Genomic DNA, 23,529 nt, shown 5'->3' with positions numbered 1-23,529 from the left:
TCTTAGTTGAGTTTTGCATGCGGCGCGTTCAACAACGAAGCAAAAAACGCAACGCGATACGGTTTTTAGTTATTTTTTTTTTGTTATTTTTTCATTTTATTTTTTTTTCACTGGCCGCAACGGGCCCCCAGCAACAACAACCACAACGGGGATTAAAGTGCTTATTTAATTTTTTTGGCTGTGTTTGTGCTGATGCGTGAGTTGTTTTGTGTCAAGTTCTGTTTTGATTTTGGCCCATGTAAAATGGCAAATTGTGTTAAAGAGGCGATCAACGGGCCGCGGCCTTTGAACTCTGAAAGCTTTTGACATCTGTTTGGAGCTCTGGTCGCCCACTCTTTGCATCTCGCACTTCTTTGATGCTGCTCATTCACACGCGCCCCCTCTCGCTCACTCGCTTGTTCGCTCTCTCTCCCCCTCTCTTTTGCTCTCGCTAACTCCTTCTCTGTCACTCGGTGGAGTGCTAACCAGGCCATGCATTTTTCTGTTTTCGCAACAAGACGTCAATGGCCAAAGGCGCTGCCAACATCGTCGTCGCCGTCGCCGTCGTCGTCATTTTTCGAAACGTTCTCGCTTTGTTGCATTCCAAAGTAAATGCTACTAATAACAAAAAGGCAACAACAACAACAATATAGTGGTAGTAGTTGTAGTAAAGAGAAAAAGGAAGGCAATCCAAAGCAGCGGCCGCTTCCAATAAAATGAGGAAAAATAAAAAAGTTGCCTGACTTGTTTCAGCCACGATTGTGTGTGTACGTGTGTATGTGCGTGTGTGTCGAGAGAGTAAAAGAGTTTCTGTGTGTGTGTGCATTGCTTTAAGGCGGTTGGCTCTGGGCATGCCCAAATGCCTTTCTGGCCAACTCAAAGGCTGCTGCAGCGGCCACCAGACGATTTTACATAATTTTATAACACACTTAAATACCAACAAATAACAACAGTAAACAATTTAAATTACGGCAACGGCAACGGCAACAACAACAACTAGACAATAACAATTTTGAGCAATTATTTATTATTATGCAAAACTCTTAAAAGCCAATCAAATATTTGAAATTAGTGAAATAAATGCGGCTATTAAGAGCGTCTCAATGCGTGTGTGCTTATGTGTGCGTGCGTCTGTATGTATGTATATACAACAAGTTCGTTGCCTAAGTCATTTGTATGATAATAAGTCATGCAGCAACGATTGCAGTGTATCAAACCTAATCCTCAGGCAACTTTCAGTACAGTAGACAGTAGACTACAAAAAAACTGGCTGAGAGACATTAAAAAACCATCAGCTATGATCATACAAATCTATAGAACAGCCAGCGTACAGAAGTATACAAAACTACAGACCATACTTCACACTCCTCTACCTATTCCATCCATATAATCCATCAATGCAATGCAAGTGTTTGAAATAAAAAAAAAAAAAAACAAATTTTTTAAAAATTGAATTACCAACAGAAAAAGCTCACGTACAATCAGAAGCCGTTCGCAATACAGAAACCTAAACAAATTATATAAAAATACAAATACAAATACATTCACATACACATACACACATATTTGTGTGTATGAACAACTGAAAGGCGCACAAAATTTACGACGACTGCGTCGCGGTGTCGGCGACTCCAGTTCGGACGCTGTCGCCACATTCCATGGTAAGTGGCGGCCATAAATTTTCAGTGAAAATTTCGTAGACCGAAAATGCTTAAACATGAAATTTATTAGACAAAACCAAGGAAATTAAAAAAGTTTAATATGCGCTTATGTATGCATATGTATTTGGTGCATAAATCAAATGAGAGAAAACAGAGGCATAGCATAGCATACACATTATATTACCATAATGCATTATCGATTGGGCTTTTTTCTTTAACAATTTGCATAGATTAAGGGCTCGGAGAATTTACAATTCAAAATCGGTGGGTTGCAGTGCTCTTAAAAGAAGGTGAGAAGCAGGGGGTGAGGGGGTGAGTGGCAACGTTGCTAGCCGCTGCGCTGCGGTGGGTCATTGCCATGGCATGGGATACGAGAACGGTTAACGTTGATAACGGGTCTCTGGCAGGCCACTTTCTAGCGCTCCTTTTGGTCGACTTGGTCGGAACTCTCTGCTAGCTGCTTGCTGCTCGCGCTTTAGTCTAATGATGTCAATTACATCGTGCCACTCGCATTGTGGGCAACAACAAATGCACGTCAGCTTATAAGGCAACAACAATGTGGCCAACAGCAGCAGCTATAGCGGCAGCAGCAGCAGCAGCCACAACTAGCAACAAGTGTCTCGGACTCGGCAACGACTTCGACTTTGGCTTCATTAAAATTGCTTTTCATTTTGGTACATGTCTTTCATATATAAACACACACACACACACACACACAATTGGCTTTTCGTGCACGGTTTGTTCGCTTTTCATGGCAGCAACAAAATGGCCAAAAATTTTAATGAGTTTTAATGAAATTGTACGAGTGTCTCTACTAGTCATAGACAAGTTGCCAAGTAAAGGCCACAGCAACCAATCGTAGCATTAACCGCAAGCACACATATCATTACATTTTGGTTCACTCTTCATGCAAACAAAAGACTTAGGCAACGAACTTGAACGAATCCGTTGCTATTTAAAAAAATCAGAACCAACACAGCTCGAAATGAGCTCCAACTGAGCTACATTTTCAGTTGCCCTGAGCAGCACACACACACACGTACACACACACACACACACAATCACACTCACAGGCACACGCACACTTGATGCTCAACAAATTGATTGCTTTGTTAGAGTTTCTTTATTGAAGTGCTTATCAAACAAAGTGCTTTGAAAAATATCACCAAATACTTGAGCACTCACATATGGCAGCACATTTTGAACAGCATCAATAATTTGCTCGCCTTCGTCTCGGCCCGCCTTGGTGCATAAAAAGTGGGCTGCATGTTAATCAACTTAAAATTTATGGCTCAATTTTTTGGCAATGCTTAAGCAAATTTTTGCCTTGAAAAATCGTTTGGTACAGAGAAGAAAAAAAAGGAACGTAACAAAATCGCTTCACGTCACGCCCACGTTTCTGACTAAATGAGCAAGAGTTGGGCAAAAAGGGGGAGGGGGATGGAGTAGGGGCACCCTTTTCACATCGGCTGTTTACGCCCAATTTGTCACACATTTCAACAGGTTGCAAGCAGGAGGCATCATCAAAAAGCGAACGACGATGAGGTTGATGACGATGACGATGACGAACAACAAGCCTCCTCAACTGGCGGTCTGGGACAGTTAATATGTGTCTTAGCCCAAGCTTGGACAGGGGCACTGTATCTGGATGATGGCTCTCAGTATGGATCGGGGTAGGCGTGTTGACTTGCGGAATTTTCGGGCATGCCTCACGGCCGTCTGAAGCGTGAGGAATTTCTTTTTTGTCGTTTCTGTTCTGTTCTGTTTCCTTGCTGCCTCAATCGCTGTGAGCTGCTGTTGCTGTTGTTGTTGTCGTCGTCCACTCTAAGTGAAAAATTATGCAAAAGTGTTTTATTTTAATAGCGGAAATCATTTATAGATGTTGTAATAAAGACTCAGTTCGTCCGCTCCTCTGCTCCTGCCAAGTTTTGGGTATCTTCTTCTCAGTCCGACAGATTTTTTTGCTGATGCTAATGCCCAGGGCTGTGTTTTGTGCTCGTTGAACGACCGCCAACGAAGTCGCCAACGCGCAACACTGTTGCCACACTTTGGTCTCAGGCGAAGGTAAAATATACGAGGGTGTAGAGCTGCAACAACAACGAAGACCCAAAAGCCCATTTGTTGCTGTTGTCAGGGCTGAACGGGTTGGCCGCCCTGGACATGATTTTCTTACCAGGACACGTAAAAAACTTTTTTCAGATTTGCCAGATGAGGAAAGAATGTCTGTAAGTCAAGGTTACATTTGCGCCACAATAAAGTAGGATCAAGTGCTTAGATCTTAGCGACGAGCAGGCGTATAATTATCTTCTTTGTTTGCCCCAGAAGATTTTGCTTCATTTTGCTTAGCAATTTAGCAAAAAAAAAAAACAACAACAACAACAAATTAAGTTTTAAAACGAGACGTATTGCAAAGTTGTGTGTTTAAGGGGATTCATTTCCCGTATGGCTTTATTTTTGCGCGTTGAGCAAAAAAAAATACAGTCAAAGACTCGGGGCACGAACGTAGTTGAAAATATATACAGCTGGGCAAAAAAAAATATATGAAAATAAAAACTAAACTTGATCAACTTTTGCCGACACAATCAAAGAGTGCTGTACAATAGTTTCAGTTGCTTGACGCTCTTTCCGTTTTTTCCCCTCGAACTTGATCGGCCATAAAAGCGAGCGGGCAAAGTACAATTATAAAGCCATTAATGTAGCTAAATTAGCTCATTTGTAATGAAGCCGGGCTTCGTAATCGTTAAAAAAAGAAGAAATGAATATGAAAAATATAAAACTCAGCGCAAAAGGCAGCCGCAAAGGAACGAAAAACAATCAAAGAAAAAAAAGGAGACGGCGGCGCAATTGATAAGCATTTTACGCCAATCCCATCAGAATAGAATAAACAGAAAATCAAAATGTATTTTATGGCTTGGCGCTCAATGAATTCTCTGGCGGAAATAGTCCGAGCACCAAAGCCCAAACAAAAGACTATTAGATAATATTAAGAGAAATGAATAAATATGTGAATGTGCATGCAAATGAATGATCTTATGAAATAATATTTAATTATAATGTTAATAGAGCAAGAAATAATGCTTGCTAAGCCCTTCTTTATCGAGCGTTGCATATCATTAATAAACCGCAACAAGTTTGTGTCCTAAGTCTTCTGTTCAGTGTGCGGCATTTCAGGTTTGTCGCTCAAGTCTTTTGTCATTGTGCGACATTATGCCTAACATTTCAATTAACATGCAAAACTAGACTATATGCACACAGCTACGGCTTCCATGAAACCAAAGCCAACAGCCAGTAACCACGAACCACGGACCGCGGACCGCAGCAACACCCATTTGATGTACATCCAAAGACAAACAGTTTTAACACTCTTCAGAGTCGTCAATACCATTCCCGGTACTAAAGAAATGGAGATTAAAGTGATTTGGCCAATTTTACATTGTGGCCATTTGGCTTTTAATTAAATTGGCTAATGTGAACTTTCTCTAAAAACGTCGACAGCTACCGCCAAACCCAATTAAATGATAACAAATTAAATATACAATGTGTTTTCACAAGAAGCCAGAGCAGCCGCTCAGCTGCTTAGCGACTGGTATTGAGAATGAATGAGAGACTGGCATTGGGATCGAGTCGATGCCAGAGTCGGAGACTGGGAATGGGCCGATGGTCATGATACTGAGGCGCCGCTGGCCAATAAGCGGCAGAATTCGCACACAGTTATGGCCACTGTGCCGCTGGCGTGGACGACACGTCTGAGGTCCGAGAAATTTATGGCCACATTCAATTGTCAAGTTTATGTGACTGCGGCAGGGCCTGAATTTGCATAAGAGCAGTTCGTCGTTGACGTCGTTTGGTCAGCAGCAGGCAGACTTCTCTAGAATTCTCTCGTTGGAGTATTTGAAAGTTTTGTTTGATTCTCCCATTGCCAGGCTTAGTACAGCATCATATCAACGTCTTTCAATTCGCACATTCTTTCAAAATCGTTGTTTCATTTATTTTCAATTCTCTGATACATTTGTTTGTTTTCTTACAGACCGGCATGCTAAAGGCGCTTTGATGGTTCTTGCATACAAATGACGAATTATGAGAATCTTATAAATTTGCCATTAAATTTTAATGCAAATAATCATGCAAATAATAATGAGAACAATGGCAAACTTGCTGTTGGCGAGCAGCTATTGAACAAAATGTCGCAGCGGGATTTCTCCGAGGTAAGCCTGAGAATGGGAATCGTAATGTGTATTGTAAAGGCAATGGGAACTCGGATTGAGTGTGAATGGAAATGGAAAATGCTGAAATAACAGGTTTCAGGGCGGTGCAAATTATAGCAAGGCAACTCTGTTGAAAGGTATACAGAATTTAAGTGTGCATTTTTATGCTATTCAGATGCAGAATTTTGCAGTTGTTTTGGGACATGCCAATTTTAGTTGCTTAAAATTCACTTCTGCACTTTTGGTAAGCTGCTAATAGTGTCTGATGAAACGAATAAGGCCGGATAAGGGTAATTTTAGTGTTGGATAACAACGGATAATGCCGGATAACAGCGGATAAGCCCGCATAAGTGCAACTTATGCTCGCTGGCTTTAATTTTCATAGCCGCCTGTCTCTACAATCAGATCTCTCAACAGCTGCAGCCTGAACTCAATGGAAAGTCGCATTGACTTTATCTCTATTTGCAGTGGCCGTGCGCTGATCATGCCTGCTGTTGTTGATCATGCATGCATTTCAAGTTCCCAATTTATACACCATGACAATTATTTATGACCTTCACAGAAACTTAATCAACCAGTGCGCTTGAAAATTAAGACAGATAACAACTACAACCAGCTAAAGAAAACGAAAAGCAACAAAAAAAAAAAAAAAAAAAAAAACAATCAACGAAGCAAGCGCTAATAATCAAAAAGATGGCAAAATGATTTCAATGTTGATTAACTGAGCGGCGAGACAACAAAAGGGCTAAGCAACAACAGAAACAACAATGAAACACACGCCAAATTAAACAAAGCGCAGAGATAAAAACGCCAAACACACAAACCCTTTTCCAGCTCTGACTACACCCTAGGCCCTTTCATCATATTCCGCGCTGTCATGTCATGGGCAACAACGACGACAACAGCGACAACGTCGAGGCTGGGACTGAGCCTAAGACTGAACCCGGGACTAAGACTGAGTCTGAGGACGACAACGTCAACGTTGTTGGATAAGTTTCAGGCGCATGTTTAGAAGCATCCTGCTGCTGTCTGACTATCTGTCGGTCTGTCCTTCTGTCTGTCTCTCGAGCTGGCTGACTGACTGATCCGCCGGGGCTTACGCTTGAGCTTGGGCATTCGTCTGGGCAACTAGATGCCAGCAAATTGGTTCTCTGTGCAATTTTTAGGCAGCTTAGTTTAGCTTGTGGATAATATCTGTGTTTGTTATCCGGCTGCGCTAAGCACATTCGGCAGCAGCCGGATAGAAAATCACGGAAATTTATGTGTATGTGGGGGGGACCTAAACACGAGGCCGTGAACGAAAAGCAACAGCTAATTATTTTATTACGCGTTAAATTGCAACAAAATTCTTGACTTAAGCACAAAACATGCCAATGTGCGCCACAAGCAATCGTGAAATTGTTAGCATTCCAATGCGGCGACTCTATCGATGGGCCGTCGGGACGCTTGCGGTGTGTCCCTGCCTCACATATGGCTCTGGCCACTTGCCACTTGCCACAGATCGCTCCCCGCCCCACCACTCCACACGCACACACAGTTCAACAAGTTGCATGTGGCATGGCAGGCCAAAACTTGAAGCCAACTGCTGCTGCGGCTGCTGCTTGGTTGCATCTTTGGGTGCCACTTTTTTTCTTTACTCTTTTTTAGGCTTTGCACTGTTGTCCGCCCAGGCACAGGCTGGCGGCAGCCGAAGCGCGACCAGTTCTCGAATCGCTGGTTGATTTTTTTTTTTCTTACACATTCCTGGTCGCCCCGATCTCTGCGCGTTCTCTTCCTCTCTCTATCTTTTCCGCGCTCTCTCTCTCTCTCTCTCTCTCCCTCTTTCGCTGCCAGCCTCTTGCTACAAGATTCTTACTCGTCTTTGACTATTTTTCTAAATATAAGCTCTTTGGCTGGCGTTGTTTTTGTTGGAATTGTTGAAGCGGGATAGCAGACGTATCAGCTTACATGACTTCTCTATGTGGCATTTGGGCGCCAATCCCTAAATTGATACACAGCACGAAGCATGCAACGCGCTGCGCAAGGGTCCCAACAGTCTCTCTGACAAGTAAGCCGATTGAGCCAGGAATTACCGAGTCGGTTGTCGCTTACTTAATACTGCGCATTCAAATAATACACGCTGAAATGCGTTTGCCTGCAGCTCTTATACTATTTCAAGGAAAATCTCTAGATACATATATATATATATAGAACGATCTCAATAGGGCAAAGGTTTATAGCTAATTAAAGCTTATCCGCGACAAAACCCGTGCGTTGGATAAAAGTCAAATAAGTTTTTTAAATTTAAATCTAGGAACAATGTTTTTGATGTAATATTGGATAAACGTCAACGTAAATGCTTATAGACATGCAAAAGTTGCAATCACAAGCACTTGAAACTTATCCGTGGTTAAGCATAGAAATTATTTACCTGAATAAAAACCGTGACTGGTGATATAACAGTTAAATTTGAGCTATCTTCGCCTTGGTAAACCATGGTAATGAATCACAAGTATTTGCAACTTATCCGTGCTTTAGCCAATTCAAAGTGAAATTCCTGCATTAACTGATGAGCTAGTTTTTGACTCAAGTTGGTGTTTGTATAAAAATGTTGAAATCAGCAGCATATGCAGCTTAAGCAAACTTATCCGTAGCGCAGTTTTTTGCTCGGAACGCTAAATTTCTGCATAGAATCCGGCATTAATTGATATCAGGTGCAGTTTATTCAGGCGTATCCGTGGCTTACCGCTTGGCTTGGCTAAACTCTAAGGTCAAGCTGTTGGCATTTCGGCACGCTCGCAGTTCGTAGTGGCTGTCAGTTATTATTACTTTTAGCTGGAACGATAATATCTGCTAATATGAAACGCCGCTCCCTTCCGCTCGGCTTGGCCTTAGACGGTTGATCTGGCCGTTGGTGCGTCTATCTGTCTGTCTTTGGGTTAGCATGGGCATGTTTGGTGCGTGTTTATTTAACTTTGACCATTGGCTGACTGTCTTGGGCCAATCTGTTCGCTGTGATCTGAGCCAGCAACGCCAACGCTGTGCAAAAATTTCATTTTGCCAAGTTATTCGAGTGGTTTTTAAAGTTGTTCGACGGTGCCCTGCGTGTGTGTGTGTGTGCGTGAGTATTTGCTTTTGTTTTTATTTTTGATTATTTGTTATATTCCACTTCTTCTTCTGCCATTGTAACGCCCACTTCATTTGGCTTATCGGGTGCGAGTGGACGGCCGCTTGACGGGGGCACGGGTGCGCTTAATGGTTGCATAAAACATAAATTTCGTTCTGCATCTGTCAGATACATTTCGTGGCTGCCACTTGTGCGAGTATCTATGCGCACGTATGAGTGCTGCATGTATCGACGAGTTGATTTATTCGCATTGGCTGGACCCAAAAACAAAAAAAAAACCAACAAGAGAAACAACAACGACAGCGAGCCAGCGGGCTAATCTAAGCACGTTATCCGTAACCCACGCCCCAACTGGGCAGCCATCCGCTCACCCCTCCTCGTTTCACTCCTTGACAACGGCACTTGGAACTTGGCATTTGGCACTTGCTGTGCACGTTTTCTAGGAAAGAGCTCATCGCTTTGGTCTCGGTTTTGGATTCGGTTTTTGGCTTTGGCTTTTGTGTCTTGAAGCTGGGGCTAATGCATTTGCATACTCATTCCATTTAATTGCCTCAAAAATATGTAAAAATTCTACGCTCTTGTCACGGCCTCGTCCTCGTCCTCAACCTCAACCTCAGCCTTGGTTACGTTGCCGTTCCCGTTCCCGTTCCCGTTTTCGTTCGGGTTCGCCATCCATGGCGTATCTTATGCCAAAAAAGGCTCAGACTTCAACACTTCTCCTTGCCACTGTCTGCCTCCTGTTGACTGTTGGCTGTTTGCTGCTGCCCGTCGTGGCTCAGTTCTTGGGCCACGAATTCGTGGAATTGCTTCCGCATTTGACGAGCAGAACTGCTGGCGGAACAGCAATTGGAGGCAGTTGCCAGTTGCCAGTTGGCAGTTCGCCGGTAGAAACGTGACTCAGTGGCCGCATACCTGTAGCATGGATTTGAACTGGGACTGGGACTGGGACTGGGACTGGGACTGTGACTGCGACTGCAGTTGTAGCATCGAGCGCGGCGGCAATTTAACATAATTATAGCGCAGCGCTGAGGCTCCACAGTGGGGCAAAGCGTCTCGTTATTGATGTCTCATGGAAATTAAACAAATCAAGATATTGCTGGGCATATTTTTAAAGGTGTTTGACTGGGAAAAGCAAATTATGATTTTGCCTTAAGAAGAATTACTGTGCTGCTTGCTGCTTGTAAATTATTTGTCATCTACAGCAAAACTTTAGCTATTTTGAATATCTGTTCAATGTCTTTCAATTTGATGGACTCCGGTCTAAAATATGTGTTCCTCTGTTTCAATCAACTTTCAATTTTTTTGCAAAACAACAGATCAGTTTTCTCAAACTATTTTTTCCATCACATTAATATGCGATTGTAATGCAAATTTGTTTGTTGTGTTATTTGCAGAACGAACCGGAATGCACGCCGGAGCTGCCCGCCGCGAATCGTGCGCTCTTCCTGGAGAAAGTGCGTCAATCGAATGCTGCCTGCCAGAGCGGCGATTTTGCCACTGCTGTGCTGCTCTATACGGACGCACTGCAACTGGATCCGGGCAATCACATACTATACAGCAATCGTTCGGCGGCACGACTCAAGCAGGGCCAGTTTGCGGCGGCGCTGCAGGATGCGACACAGGCACGCGAGCTGTGTCCCCAGTGGCCCAAGGCGTACTTTCGTCAGGGCGTCGCTTTGCAGTGCCTGGGCCGTTACGGTGAGGCGCTGGCCTCCTTTGCCGCCGGCCTGGCCCAGGAGCCCAGCCACAAGCAACTGCTGGCTGGTCTCGTCGAGGCCTCACTGAAGAGTCCGCTACGAGCGGCTCTCGAGCCAACGCTGCAGCAGCTGCGCGCCATGCAGCTGCACGAGTCACCGTTTGTAGTCAGCTCCGTGGTGGGGCAGGAGCTGCTGCAGGCCTCACAGTATCAGGCAGCTGTCGCCGTGCTAGAGGCCGCACTGCGCATTGGCAGCTGCTCGCTAAAGCTGCGCGGTTCCGTCTTCAGTGCGCTCAGCTCGGCGCATTGGGCGCTCAATCAGCTGGACCAGGCGATTGGCTATATGCAGCAAGATTTGGCCGTGGCCAAGTCGCTGGGCGACACGGCCGGCGAGTGTCGTGCCCATGGTAATCTCGGCTCCGCTTACTTCAGTCAAGGAGCCTACAAGGAGGCACTGACCGCGCATCGCTACCAGCTGGTGCTGGCCATGAAGTGCAAGGACACACAGGCAGCCGCCTCGGCGCTAACATCGCTCGGCCATGTGTACACCGCCAGCGGTGACTATCCCAATGCCCTGGCCTCGCACAAGCAGTGCGTGCAGCTTTTCAAGCAGCTCGGCGATCGGCTGCAGGAGGCCCGCGAAATTGGCAATGTGGGCGCCGTCTATTTGGCCTTGGGTGAGTGCGAGGCGGCCTTGGATTGCCACACGCAGCATCTGCGTCTGGCGCGCAAGCTCCACGATCAGGTAGAGGAGGCGCGCGCCTATTCCAATCTAGGCTCCGCCCATCATCAGCGACGGCAGTTCGGCCAGGCGGCCGCCTGTCATGAGCAGGTGCTGCGCATTGCTCAGACGCTGGGCGATCGCAGCATCGAGGCGCGCGCCTATGCTGGACTGGGTCATGCGGCGCGCTGTGCCGGCGATGCGGCCGCCTCCAAGCGCTGGCACGAACGTCAGCTGGCCATGGCGCTGGCGGCGCGCGACAAGCTCGGCGAGGGTCGCGCCTGCTCCAATCTGGGCATTGTGTACCAGCTGTTGGGCGCCCACGATGCGGCCCTGAAGTTGCACCAGGCGCATTTGGGCATTGCGCGCGCCCTGGGCGACCGGGCGGGCATGGGACGTGCCTATGGCAATATGGGCAATGCTCATGCCGCCGCTGGGGCCTACGAGGCGGCCGTCAAATATCACAAACAGGAGCTGGCCATCAGCCAGGCGGTGAACGATCGTAGCGCCGAGGCCGCCACACATGGCAATCTGGCTGTGGCCTACCAGGCACTGGGCGCCCACGATGCAGCACTGGCGCACTATCGCGCCCATCTAGCAACAGCCAGATCGTTGAAGGATGCGGCGGGCGAAGCGTGCGCGCTGCTCAATCTGGGCAACTGCCTTAGCGCCCGGCAGCTGTACGGCGAAGCAGTGCCGCACTATGAGAGCTATCTAATGCTCGCCCAAGAGCTGGGCGACGTTGCCGCCGAGGGCAAGGCGTGCCATTTGCTGGGCTATGCACACTATTGCCTGGGCAATTACCGGGCTGCCGTGCGCTACTATGACCAGGATCTGGCGCTGGCCAAGGACGCACAACATCGGCCGCATATGGGACGCGCCTATTGCAATCTGGGCCTGGCGCATCTGGCATTGGGCCATACAGCCGCCGCACTGGAGTGCCAGCAGCTCTTTCTGGCCGTGGCGCATGCGACGGGCCAGCTGCCGGCCAAATTTAGGGCGCTGGGCAACATCGGCGACATACTCATCCGCACGGGCGCACACGAGGAGGCCATTAAGCTGTATCAGCGCCAGCTGGTGCTGGCCAGGGCGGCCGGTGAGCGCGCCATGGAAGCGGCCGCCTGTGGGGCATTGGGCTTGGCGCATCGACTGCTGCGCCGCTGGGACAAGGCGCTGGGGCATCACACACAGGAGCTGACGTTGCGCCAGGAGCTTGGCGATCTGGCGGGCGAATGTCGGGCTCATGGCCACCTGGGCGCGGTGCATATGGCGCTGTGCAGCTGGACGCATGCGGTCAAATGCTATCAGGAGCAATTGGAGCGCGCCCAGGAGCAGCGAGACGCGGCCGTAGAGGCCCAGGCGCACGGTAATCTCGGCATTGCCCGGCTCAATATGGCGCACTACGAGGCCGCGATTGGCTGCCTGGAGGCCCAGCTGGGCACATTGGAGCGCGTCTCGTTGCCCTCGACTCAAGCGGATCGCGCCCGTGCGCTGGGACATCTGGGCGATTGCTATGCCGCCTTGGGCGACTATGAGGAGGCACTGAAGTGTCACGAACGGCAACTGCAGCTGGCGCTGGGCCTAGCCAGCCATCGGGATCAGGAGCGCGCCTATCGCGGCTTGGGCCAGGCGCGACGTGCCCTGGGCCAGCTGTCGGCGGCTTTGGTCTGCCTGGAGAAGCGCCTGGTCGTCGCCCACGAGCTGCACAGTGCCGAGGTCAAGGCGATGGCCTACGGTGATTTGGGTCATGTACACGCCGCGCTGGGCAATCACGCCCAGGCGCTCAACTGTCTGGAGCATCAGCGGGAGCTGGCACGCGGCCTGCAGGATCGCGCTCTCGAATCGGATGCGATGTGTGCACTGGGCCAGGTGCAGCAGCGCATGGGCCATCATGCTGAGGCGCTGCAGCTGCACGAACAGGATCTGCAGCTCTGCACGGAGCTGGCGGCGCCGGCTCTGCAAGCACGCGCCGTTGGTAATCTGGGCGCCGTACACGAGGCGTTGGGTCAGCAGGAAGAGGCACTCAAATGCTACGAACGCCAGCTGGCGCTCAGCACCGATCGACTGGGCAAGGCACTGGCCTGCGGTGCCTTGGGTCGTGTGCATCATCAGCTGGAGCAGCACGCACAAGCGGTGGAGTATTTGCGCCAGGGTTTGGCCAGCGCTCAGTCCATTGGCAAGTCGGAGGAGGAGGCCAAGATAAGACATCAACTGGGTATGTAGCCAAGCTGTGCAACTGCACACTCGCATTTGGGTCCCAGCCTAATTCTAACTACTCCAAACAGGTCTTGCTCTGCGCTCCTCTGGCGACGCTGAGGGCGCTCGCATACAACTGGAAACGGCTGCTCAGCTGCTGGAGTCGGTGCGCCAGGAACAGCGCAGTCCGGAGGCGCGCCTCGCTCTGTATGAGCTGCAGACGAGCTGCTATCATCTGCTCCAGCAGCTGTTGGTCGCTCTGCAGCGCAGCGAGGATGCGTTGGTCGCCGCGGAGCGTTGCAAGGCGCGCAGTGGCGCCGATGCGGCTGCTGGCGATTCCAAGGTTACAGGAACAACATCAGCAGCAACCGGAACAACAACAACAACCGGAACACTGGCCGACATTGAGGCCATACTCGAGGCAGTGAATCGTGGCCGAATGCCCGTGCTCTACTACAGTCTGGCCGGCGAGCAGCTCTACGCCTGGCTGCTGCAGCCACAGTCGGGCATTGTGCGCTTCCATGCGGCGCGCATTGATCCGCAGACTTTGCAACTGCCGCTGTCGCTCAGCGAGTGCCACGAGGAGGAGGAGGAAGAGCAGCAGCCGCACTCGCAGTCGCAGCAGTGTGAGAGTGAACCTGAACCAACTGGTCATGTGCTGCTGGAGCGCTATGTCAATATGGTGCGCGATAATCTGGGCGTCAACTCACAGAATCTGCTGCACGAGGGCGATGGCAGCGGCTGGCGAGCCAGCAGCGAGCAGCTGCTGGAGGATCTGCCCGGCGCTGGCGCCGGTGGCGGCGGCTTTCTGCGCATGGTCAGCCGCAATCAACTGTTGAATTCATCGAACTACTCGCTCAGCTCGCTGTTCTCACTGGGCTCCGTGGCTAGCCTGCAGGGCTCCACACGTTCCGTGGGCAGCCGCAGTTCGCGCCGGGCGCCAGCTCCGCCTGCCTGGCGTGGCCCCGCCTGCCTGCACACGCTCTACAATCTGCTGCTGGCGCCATTCGATGATCTGCTGCCCAGCGGTGCCAGCGTCTCGCGGCAGGGTCGACGCGAGCTTATCCTAGTGCTGGACAGTGCCCTCTATCTGGTGCCATTTGCCATATTGCGCGCAGCTGGAGACGATGGCGAATATCTCTCGGAGCGCTGTGCTCTGCTGACGGCGCCCTCGCTCCAGGCACTGCGGGGCCGCTCCAGAAGTCGTCGGGATCGCGGACGGCCGCCCACAGCCCTGGTAGTCGGTGGACCGCGTGTGCCCGCCGCCCTCGCCGAGCGCTGGGGCTGGGCAGCCGCTGAATCGCCAGCGGCTTTGCAGGAAGCCGCCATGGTAGCGGACATGCTGCAGGCGAATGCGTTGGCCGGCTGTAATGCCACCAAGGAATCGGTGCTGGCAGAGCTGCCTGGCGCGGAGTGTGTGCACTTTGCCGCCAATCTAAGCTGGAAGCTCGGCGCCGTTGTGCTCAGTCCAGGCGATGTGGTTACCGCCGAGCAGCAACAACAAAAGGAACCCCACGAGCCACAACTATCCGACTTTACGCTGGCAGCTGCCGAGCTGCGTCAGCTGCGACTCGGCGCACGCCTCGTCGTCCTTAGCTCCTATCACTCGGTGGAGCCCATAACGGGCAGTGGCGTTGCCCAACTGGCCGGCGGCTGGCTGCTAGCCGGCGCCGGCGCGGTGCTCATCTCGCTGTGGCCCGTGCCGGAGACGGCCGCCAAAATTCTATTGCGCGCCTTCTACTCGGCCCTGCTGCAAGGTGCACGGGCAGCACGGTAAGTAGCAATTATAAACCATCTTAAGATGCGAGGAATTGGCACTGCCGACAAGAGATCTGTTCTAAGCTGATTCTGTTAAGGGAACATATGAATCCAATCTAACCGTTGGCTCTGATTTCCTTTGTAGCGCCCTGGCGGAGGCCATGCAAACGGTTCAACACACAAAGCATTTTGCTCATCCCGCCAACTGGGCTGGCTTCCTGCTCGTCGGCGCCAATGTGCGGCTATCGAACAAGGTGGCACTTCTGGGCCATGCGCTGTGCGAGCTGCTGAGGACGCCGGAGCGTTGTCGGGATGCGTTGCGCGTGTGTCTGCATCTGGTGGAGAAGAGTCTGCAGCGGATTCATCGCGGCCAGAAGAACGCCATGTACACGACCCAGCAGAGCATTGAAAATAAGGCCGGACCTGTGGCTGGCTGGAAGGATCTGCTGATGGCAGTGGGCTTTCGTTTTGAGCCGGCTGCGAATGGTATACCCTCCAGTGTGTTTTTCCCGCAAACCGATCCCGAGGAACGTCTATCACAGTGCTCGGCCAGCCTGCAGGCACTGCTGGCACTGACGCCCGCCACGCTGCAGGCGCTTGCCAAGTTGGTAAACAGTGCGGAGCATGCGGACGATATCATCGCTGTGGTGCGCAACATATTGGCCCAGTTCCCCGCCAAGCCGGAGGCTGAGGCCTGCATCGAAATGCCATTAAGCGTTCGCCTCTGGCGCGTCGCCGGCTGCCATGAGCTGTTGGCCTCCGTTGGCTTCGATCTGACTGAGGTGGGCGCAGATCAGGTGATACTGCGCACCGGGAAGCAGGCCAATCGCCGACATTGTCAGTTTGTGCTGCAAGCGCTGCTCGCGCTTTTCGGTAAGGCATCCTGGACAGAAATGATGGAGTTGGCCTTTTTTAAACTACTTTCGAATTTATTGTAGACACGCATGAGGCGCCCAAGAGCCTAAGCCTGGACTCTGCGGCACACAGCAGCAGCAGCAGCTGTGAATCCCTGGCCGAGCCCGATCTGGATGCCACTCCCGTTCAGCAAGCTGCCAGCAGCGGTAACTCCACAGCTGTCACAGGTGCAAACTCCACACAATCGCCGCCGCTGGCGCTGCATCCGCGCAGCGCCTTCATCTCGTACGTGCGGCGACGTGGCGAACCCGACGGCGGCGGCGGCCTCGACTCCAGCTTGGCCAACACCACGGACAGCGAACACTCCCTCTCCGATGGCTATGCCACACAGGCGGGCAGCGGCCAGCCGGCTCCGCGTCTAGGCTACGCCAGCCTGCGTGGCCCGGTTCGTGTCTCCCGGCCTGGCGGTGGCGGCGAGAGTGATGCGGCATTTACGCCCAGTCCACCGGTTACGGATCCCAGCCTGTCGCTGGCACTGGCCCACCAGACACGCATACGCTGCCTCTACGCGCAGCCGGGCACAGTATCCTCCTCGGCGGTGCCAACGGCCAACGCTGGCCGACGGCCCGATAGCTCCAGCTCGGCCAGCAGCACGACAACAGATTGGGAGGGCTCCGGCCATGCGACTGTGCTGCGACGTGGAGCAGCGGCCGGCGCTCAACAGCAGCAACTACAGCAGACGCAACAGCAGCAACAGCCGCCACTGCCGCCACCTCGTCCTCCTGTCTATCACAATTTGGGGGCGGGCGGACGCAGCAAGCCGAAGATTAAGCTGGGCAGCGCACAGAGCTCACTGGCTGCACGGGTCAACAAGGAGCATGCCCTCTTCATGGACAGACTAAGCGTGCGCACGGAACTAAACGCACCAGCATCGACGAATGGAACAGCAGCGGGCGCTGGCCCTGCTGCCGGAATGGCCAGTGCAGGGCAACGCAAGGCGCTGACATTGACGGAGGAAGAGGCGGCTGCCAGTGTGGCCTTCAATCCGGCCAGCCTGTACTTCTCGCCGGCGGACAGCGAGCTGTTGGGCGAGCCCAAACAGCCGCTGGAGGAGACGCCGGTTAAGCCAAGCGCCAAGTGCATACAGGACAGCATATTGCGGCACATGAATCGCGAACTGACGCCCAGCATCTCGGAACTGTACCATGAGCGCAGCCTTGGCCTGGGTCTGGCGCCGCCGCTCTCCAAGCTGCTGCTCAGTCCCAACTACGAGGAGCAGGAGGTGACCGCCATGGGTGAGGGCAGCACATCGTCCGGACCGGGAAATGCGGCTGCCATTAAAACGCTCGTCGATGCAGTCAACGAGCTGGAGCTCAGCGGTAGCTCCTCCGGCGCCACCATACCAACTGTGGTCGGCGGTGAATCGGAAACCAACCACACAGTCTCTAATCCTGTCGACAGCGAATCAATCTGCTCCATTTGCGGCGAGCACGCGGATGTCGTCTGCCGCTGCAAGGCGGCCACCATCCAGAAAAAAGCCACACTAAAGCCCTGGCTGAGCAATGTGCCCGCCAGCAGCCTGGTCCAGGCCAGCGAGCTGACCACCGCGGATATACTGGAGCGCCGCCTGGAGACTGTGGTCCCCAGTGTACCGTTCGCCGCCGAGCTATGTCGCCGCGACGAGGGCGACGGACGATCCGTGGCCGACTCACAATGCAGCAGCAACTACAAGCGGGTGCTGGCCACCGCGGGCGCCGTCAGTCTGGTGGTTGGCATTGGTGCTACTGAATCGGAGGCGCAGAATACCACATCAGCAGCCACATGCTCAGCCGCTCGGCTTGTCTAGACAGATACCAAGCACCCAGCTCACCCCCTTCCCACCCACTTGCCGCTTTTCTATTGATATTAGCATTTAGCATAGAACGCTAAACATTTAGTTTTAGTTTCATGTTTTAGGTCTTTTAATCGGAGACACCCTGTACTGATCATCCTAGCATTAGTTATTTGCATTTTATTTATTTATTTATGCACTTTGCGGCAACTTTAATTTAGAATACACACACACATACACCTACACTTGCATTTGTCTATTTGTAATGTTTAAACGAAGCCACTGATTAAATTTTATGCATTTTCAATGTGAACATTCGTATGATATTTTTCTTTTGGGTTTATATCTAGAATTTCGCACAAAACAAAATGTTGCTTAAGGCTGTTATACGAAACTTGTGCACAGACCCATCAAGAAAAAACAAGTAAGAGGTTCTAGTTGGAAGCTCCCGAGTAGGGGATACCCTGAACCCTCGTCTTCCAACATCAAATGCATATATATATTCTATTTTAGAAGCTATATGTTAAGTTTGGTGACTCTAGCTCTTATTGTTTACCAAAATTGCCCAAAAAAACAAGATATCGATATCAATTTTTATCGATTGCTTGAAAACAGAGTAAGTTATCGATTATCGGAAAGAAACTTGATCTGCGCAGGCACTAGGAGCACCTATATCTAAAATTCAAGTCTATAGATCTTATATGTTCTGAGATCCTTGCGTTCATACATACGGACGGACGGACGGACGGACGGACGGACGGACTGACGGACAGACAGACAGACGGACATGGCTGGATCGACTCGGCTATTGGTGCTGATCAAGAATATATATACTTTATGGGGTCGGAGATGCTTCCTTCTGCCTGTTACATTCATTTGGATTTTGCACAAATACAATATACCCTTATACCTATTTTTAATGGGTTCAGGGTATAAAAACATAGCTTCACCACATATCGATTACGACAAAAGTGTCGCCTGTGTTGTAACGGACAAAAGCATGCGTTTGTATCTTAACTTGAATGCACCAAATAAAGCGTTAGATAATGTGCTTGATGCAAGTCGAACTGTTTGAACTGATATATCTTCACATTAGAGCTTTCAATGATCACCCCCAACTTCGTTATCTCCACTTGCCATCCGGAAGAATGCGCTTTTTTTCTTCGGAAGCTTATAAATACTTGCGGATATTAGCAGGAGGCTGAGTTAATCACATGCAGAAGAAGATTGCCGTGGTTATATTTCTTGTTTTGAGTATGTAATTACGTTCTTCGTACACAGCAACCCCACCCCAAGCCCGGAAAAGCTAGGGTATCAAAGGGTCCCGACCTCCGCTTCTTTTTGAATGTTTGGTAAAGGATCGACACAAGGACACGTTAAGTAGCTAGGAACATTACAAACTGCTATATAGCTGTTATACAACTGGTATACAAGTGTATGCTGAAGTACCCAACTGTTATATATATGTTATACAACCGACGTACAACATTTATGCAGCGAAAGCACGGTAAGTTACTTATTTAACTTTCAGCTAAATCCGTAAATATAATTTAACTACTGTTATATAGCTGTTATAAAACTGTTATACAGCTGTTATACAACGGAAATATATTAATCTTTAGCGCACAGACAATGAAATGGCAAAAAAGTGATCTAACTTTCGATTGCATTCAACTATCAGCGACCAGTCAGAGACCCCAGCTGTCAGACTTGACCAAGGCATGAATTATTGCAAACATGTGCAAAAATCTATTAAGAAAATATCACAAATTAAAAATACATTATACATAAATACACAAAGTCGAAGAGTTCGACCAGCGGCCGACGAAATGCGAGCAGACGAATATGATTTATTGATAATTATATATAAGATTGAGCCTCGGTTAGCACAGTGAAGCGGCCCTATGACACACCAAAGCTCCGACATGAAATCAGAAACGAAACAACAAGTTTTTAGCGTATTTCGTGAGCTTGTAGACCTGACCCAACCAACACAGACTTATATGCTAAGTATGTATACAGCTTATGGAATGTCATCGAAGCCAGAGCACACTGTGCTCCTTCGGCGTAGACTGTGTCTTTCTCCAAGTGCTGGCAAACCGATTGACGATTGAAGCTGCATCAACAACATGATTGTGGTTTATTTGTCGCTTATTTGTTTGCGCTTTTGCGACCAAGTCCAAACGCGAGTAACCTGTCAGCCTGACCTATGAACCTTACGTATGATCTCTCGTTTATATCAGCGCATTATATTTATGATCATTTAATTAGCTGGCCGTATTCATTAAAGTGATTGATATGGTGGTTATGGCACCGAATGGCCTCGAAACACTTGCACATGTTGTTATTCATTTGGTAAATGATTTTTGGTCTAAATGTTTATATTTTATTGTTATCCATATTATGGTTTTTTATTTTTATAATTATTATTTTTATCATTTTTATTATTCCTTTTATAATTTTTATTTTTAATTATTCCTTTTATTATTTTATTTTTATTATTATTTTTATTATATATATATATATATATATATATTTTTATTTATATATATATATACAGTTTGACTATGGCTTATACTTATATAGCTATAAACTATAGTAACAAACTGTCCACCTAGGTTCATAAATATCTTGATCAATTATGGCCTTGGACTAGGGCAATGTAGCATCCACAAACTAGCTTGGGATTCGAACCCGGATCCCCGTTGCTCAATTGCCTAAATGAGTGGGTCATTTAGATAACTTATCTACCGAGGATTGCACTGAATGTATAGTAATAGAGAAATTGTTTGAACTTTGCATATAAGCACACCATATGTGTCATCTTTTTCGTCTAGAAAGTCTACTAATTGCAAATTTCTATAATGGAAAATCATATTAGTATACTATTATTCAGACGGCCGTTTGTATTAATTGCCCGTACTTGGGCATTTTCCATTTGCTATTAGAATTCGCATCCAGCGCCGTTTTCACTGGCATTGCCTTCTATTAACTGACAACAACATCATATATAAATATTATAAAACATTTCCATTGACTTTGACACCCCAAATATATAAAAATCTCGTGAACACTTCGTATCGTTTGTTCCAGCACTATGCAACAAAACACTTGAGAATGGCCTGGTTACTATGGCACAATCTATATACAGTCATAAATTGGGAGATCCCAAAATGGTTGACAATTTTTTTTTTTTTTTTTGAAATTAATATACTATATAATTAATAAAGATATTTCCTCAATGTAGCAAAATTAATTTGTGTTGTTAAAAAAAATGTCAAAAGTAAAATGACTCGCAATAATATTTATAGATTTTAGGAGCATTTATTTGCTGAAGATTAGATTCAATCGATTTTCCCCATTCTGTGGCATAGTGTAATGTAATGGACTGGGGGCACGTGCCTATTAACTGATAAGATTTATTGCCACCCTGCACTCGATCATTACAAATTGACCTTTTTTTATGATTATGACAACGTCGCTAGTACCGGTACTGCGTCGCAGAGAAGCAAACCCCTCGGCCTAACAGCCGTCCAAATATCGCCTGCTGCCGGCCCGATCAGCCCGCCCCTTCGTGGGCGCAATCGCGCATTGCATTCCCAGTGCTCATTGGCAACGTGTGCGATGCTCGAAGGCGTCAGAGTCCGGCGTCGGAGAAGGGGACCGACGTCATGTATGTGCCGATGCTGCCGCGCCGACTGATAACTTTTCTCGAGGCGATCCCCCCCTTGATGGCACATTAATTCAGCGCTTGATGACGATGTACTTAGATTATTGCGATTTTGGAGGTACGTCTGTACGCCTGTACGCAGGAATCCGGAGCACTTGCCCTTGCGTCAAATTTGTTCAAGGTGACGCCAAACGCTATCGAAGACCATAGCATAGCTTTCCAACAAAACAGACGCAGGCGTATTTAAAACAGCGCATAAAGTATACATACTATATATTCTAATTCATCAAGAATTCTACTTATAGAAATTTAGTAGTCGTTGCTTAATTGTACTACTTTGTGCTTACGTGACCCATCACCCACCATCAACGGCTCGCAAGCAGATAAATATAAAATAGCCTGCTGCCAGCATTAAATGCCCGACTATCAGATACACTGATTTATATTTATATTTATGTATATACACAAAAAGACAGACTTACCCACTCTGTTTTTCTTCTTCCAGCAACACACTGTAAAAATGCAATTTTGCATATATAGCATCGGTATTTAAAGTCCGATCCTTTTGAAATGTTCAGTTTTTGGATACACAAAAACGCCTGGATTCACCTTAAAGTATACGATTTTATTGAAGGTTTTATTAGGAATGGGGGAAAATATAAAAGAAAGTGAAATACTTATAATCGGTGCATAGTATGCGAGGGAGATGTTTTGTGTTTTAAGGTCTTATAAAAGGTCTTAAAAAAGAGTGTCTCGAAATCAATATTTTAAAAATGTGGTAATAAATTCAGATATATTTTTTATATTAACTCCTTGTCTTGTAGTTTTTAAGATTGATGCGTAAATACAAACAGACAAGCGGACTTAAGTAAGGCGATTCAGGTTCTGATGGATAATGTATCTCCCGCTCTATGAGATAAGCGCAGCTTTCTTATGTCTATTATTATTCATTTCTCATTGCTTTAGGATATAAGACTAGAGACAGACCCCCACTCATAACACAATATATGAATAAATATATATGAAATTAAATTACTATTCTTAAGATCAAAGTTGTGATTACAGTAAGGCGGGCGTCACGTTTAGGACGACCTTGAGCTAATCGGTCAAGGCTTATGCAATTCCGAGCTTATAGTATATACAATATTCCAATACCAGTGCGTTATTTCGTTATAGAATTTGACGCAATTCAAAGACTCATAAACTAGGAAACAAACAAATAAAAAAATAAATAATTTAAAAAAACACACATTAATATTTCTAGTATAAATGATGTAAGTATCTATGTGTTTACGTAAATATTCCTTGATTAATTCTATAAGTGTGCAAATAATTGTTTGTTTTTATTGTTTGTGCAAATCGCTAACGAATCCTCCAAAGACAACAAGAAACAAGAAATTTGAGAGCATCTTAAAGATGCCTGCCTTACAAACTCGATCCGATTAAGTTATACGCTGCAATCGATGGACTTGCTCTTGCTCCAATTAAAAGCACTATGCTCTGGCCTTATCGGTCAAGTGCAGCCTTTACTTGCATATGTACTTAGAATATATATATATATATATATATATATATATATATATATATATATATAAATGAATATACAATGATATAAATATATAATATGTATAAAGATAGACTGAGGCTAGCACGTGCGTGTAGGCAACGCCTTGATTCCAGAGGCGCGGATGTAGCCCTTAGATAAAGCACTTACAAGATTTTATGTAGCCGAACCGCTGTGTGGGCCCGAATCGGACGCGTTTCCTACATCTATATGAGCAATGGCTTGAGTGGGGTCCCACATTGATAACTGATTAGGTGGCTATATGCTGTGTATAAAACAACAAAAGT

The 23,529-nt window shown here is 47.9% G+C and overlaps 1 protein-coding gene across 5 annotated transcripts; it reads left to right on the top strand.

The window, feature by feature from the left end:
* On the top strand, nucleotides 1-18,321 carry LOC6635594 (tetratricopeptide repeat protein 28). 5 transcript variants are annotated; one of them, XM_032439946.1, is made up of 7 exons: nucleotides 1-196; nucleotides 1,444-1,640; nucleotides 5,668-5,845; nucleotides 10,346-13,583; nucleotides 13,654-15,337; nucleotides 15,468-16,195; nucleotides 16,261-18,321. In XM_032439946.1, the coding sequence occupies exons 3-7, from the start codon at nucleotides 5,708-5,710 to the stop codon at nucleotides 18,021-18,023; spliced, it is 7,551 nt and encodes a 2,516-aa protein (XP_032295837.1). In that variant the 5' UTR covers nucleotides 1-196; nucleotides 1,444-1,640; nucleotides 5,668-5,707; the 3' UTR covers nucleotides 18,024-18,321. The 5 variants fall into 5 exon arrangements, with proteins under 5 accessions (XP_032295837.1, XP_032295840.1, XP_032295838.1 ...); XM_032439947.2 differs by having other exon boundaries at nucleotides 14-61; XM_032439949.1 differs by lacking the exon at nucleotides 1,444-1,640.
* Nucleotides 18,322-23,529: the final 5,208 nt, after the last annotated feature.

The sequence above is a fragment of the Drosophila virilis genome, chromosome X (genome assembly GCF_030788295.1).
Source record: "Drosophila virilis strain 15010-1051.87 chromosome X, Dvir_AGI_RSII-ME, whole genome shotgun sequence".
NCBI classification, from domain to species: Eukaryota; Metazoa; Arthropoda; class Insecta; order Diptera; family Drosophilidae; genus Drosophila; species Drosophila virilis.
The sequence above is the reverse complement of the archived record's forward strand: the minus strand, read 5'-3'. Positions and strand labels throughout refer to the sequence as shown.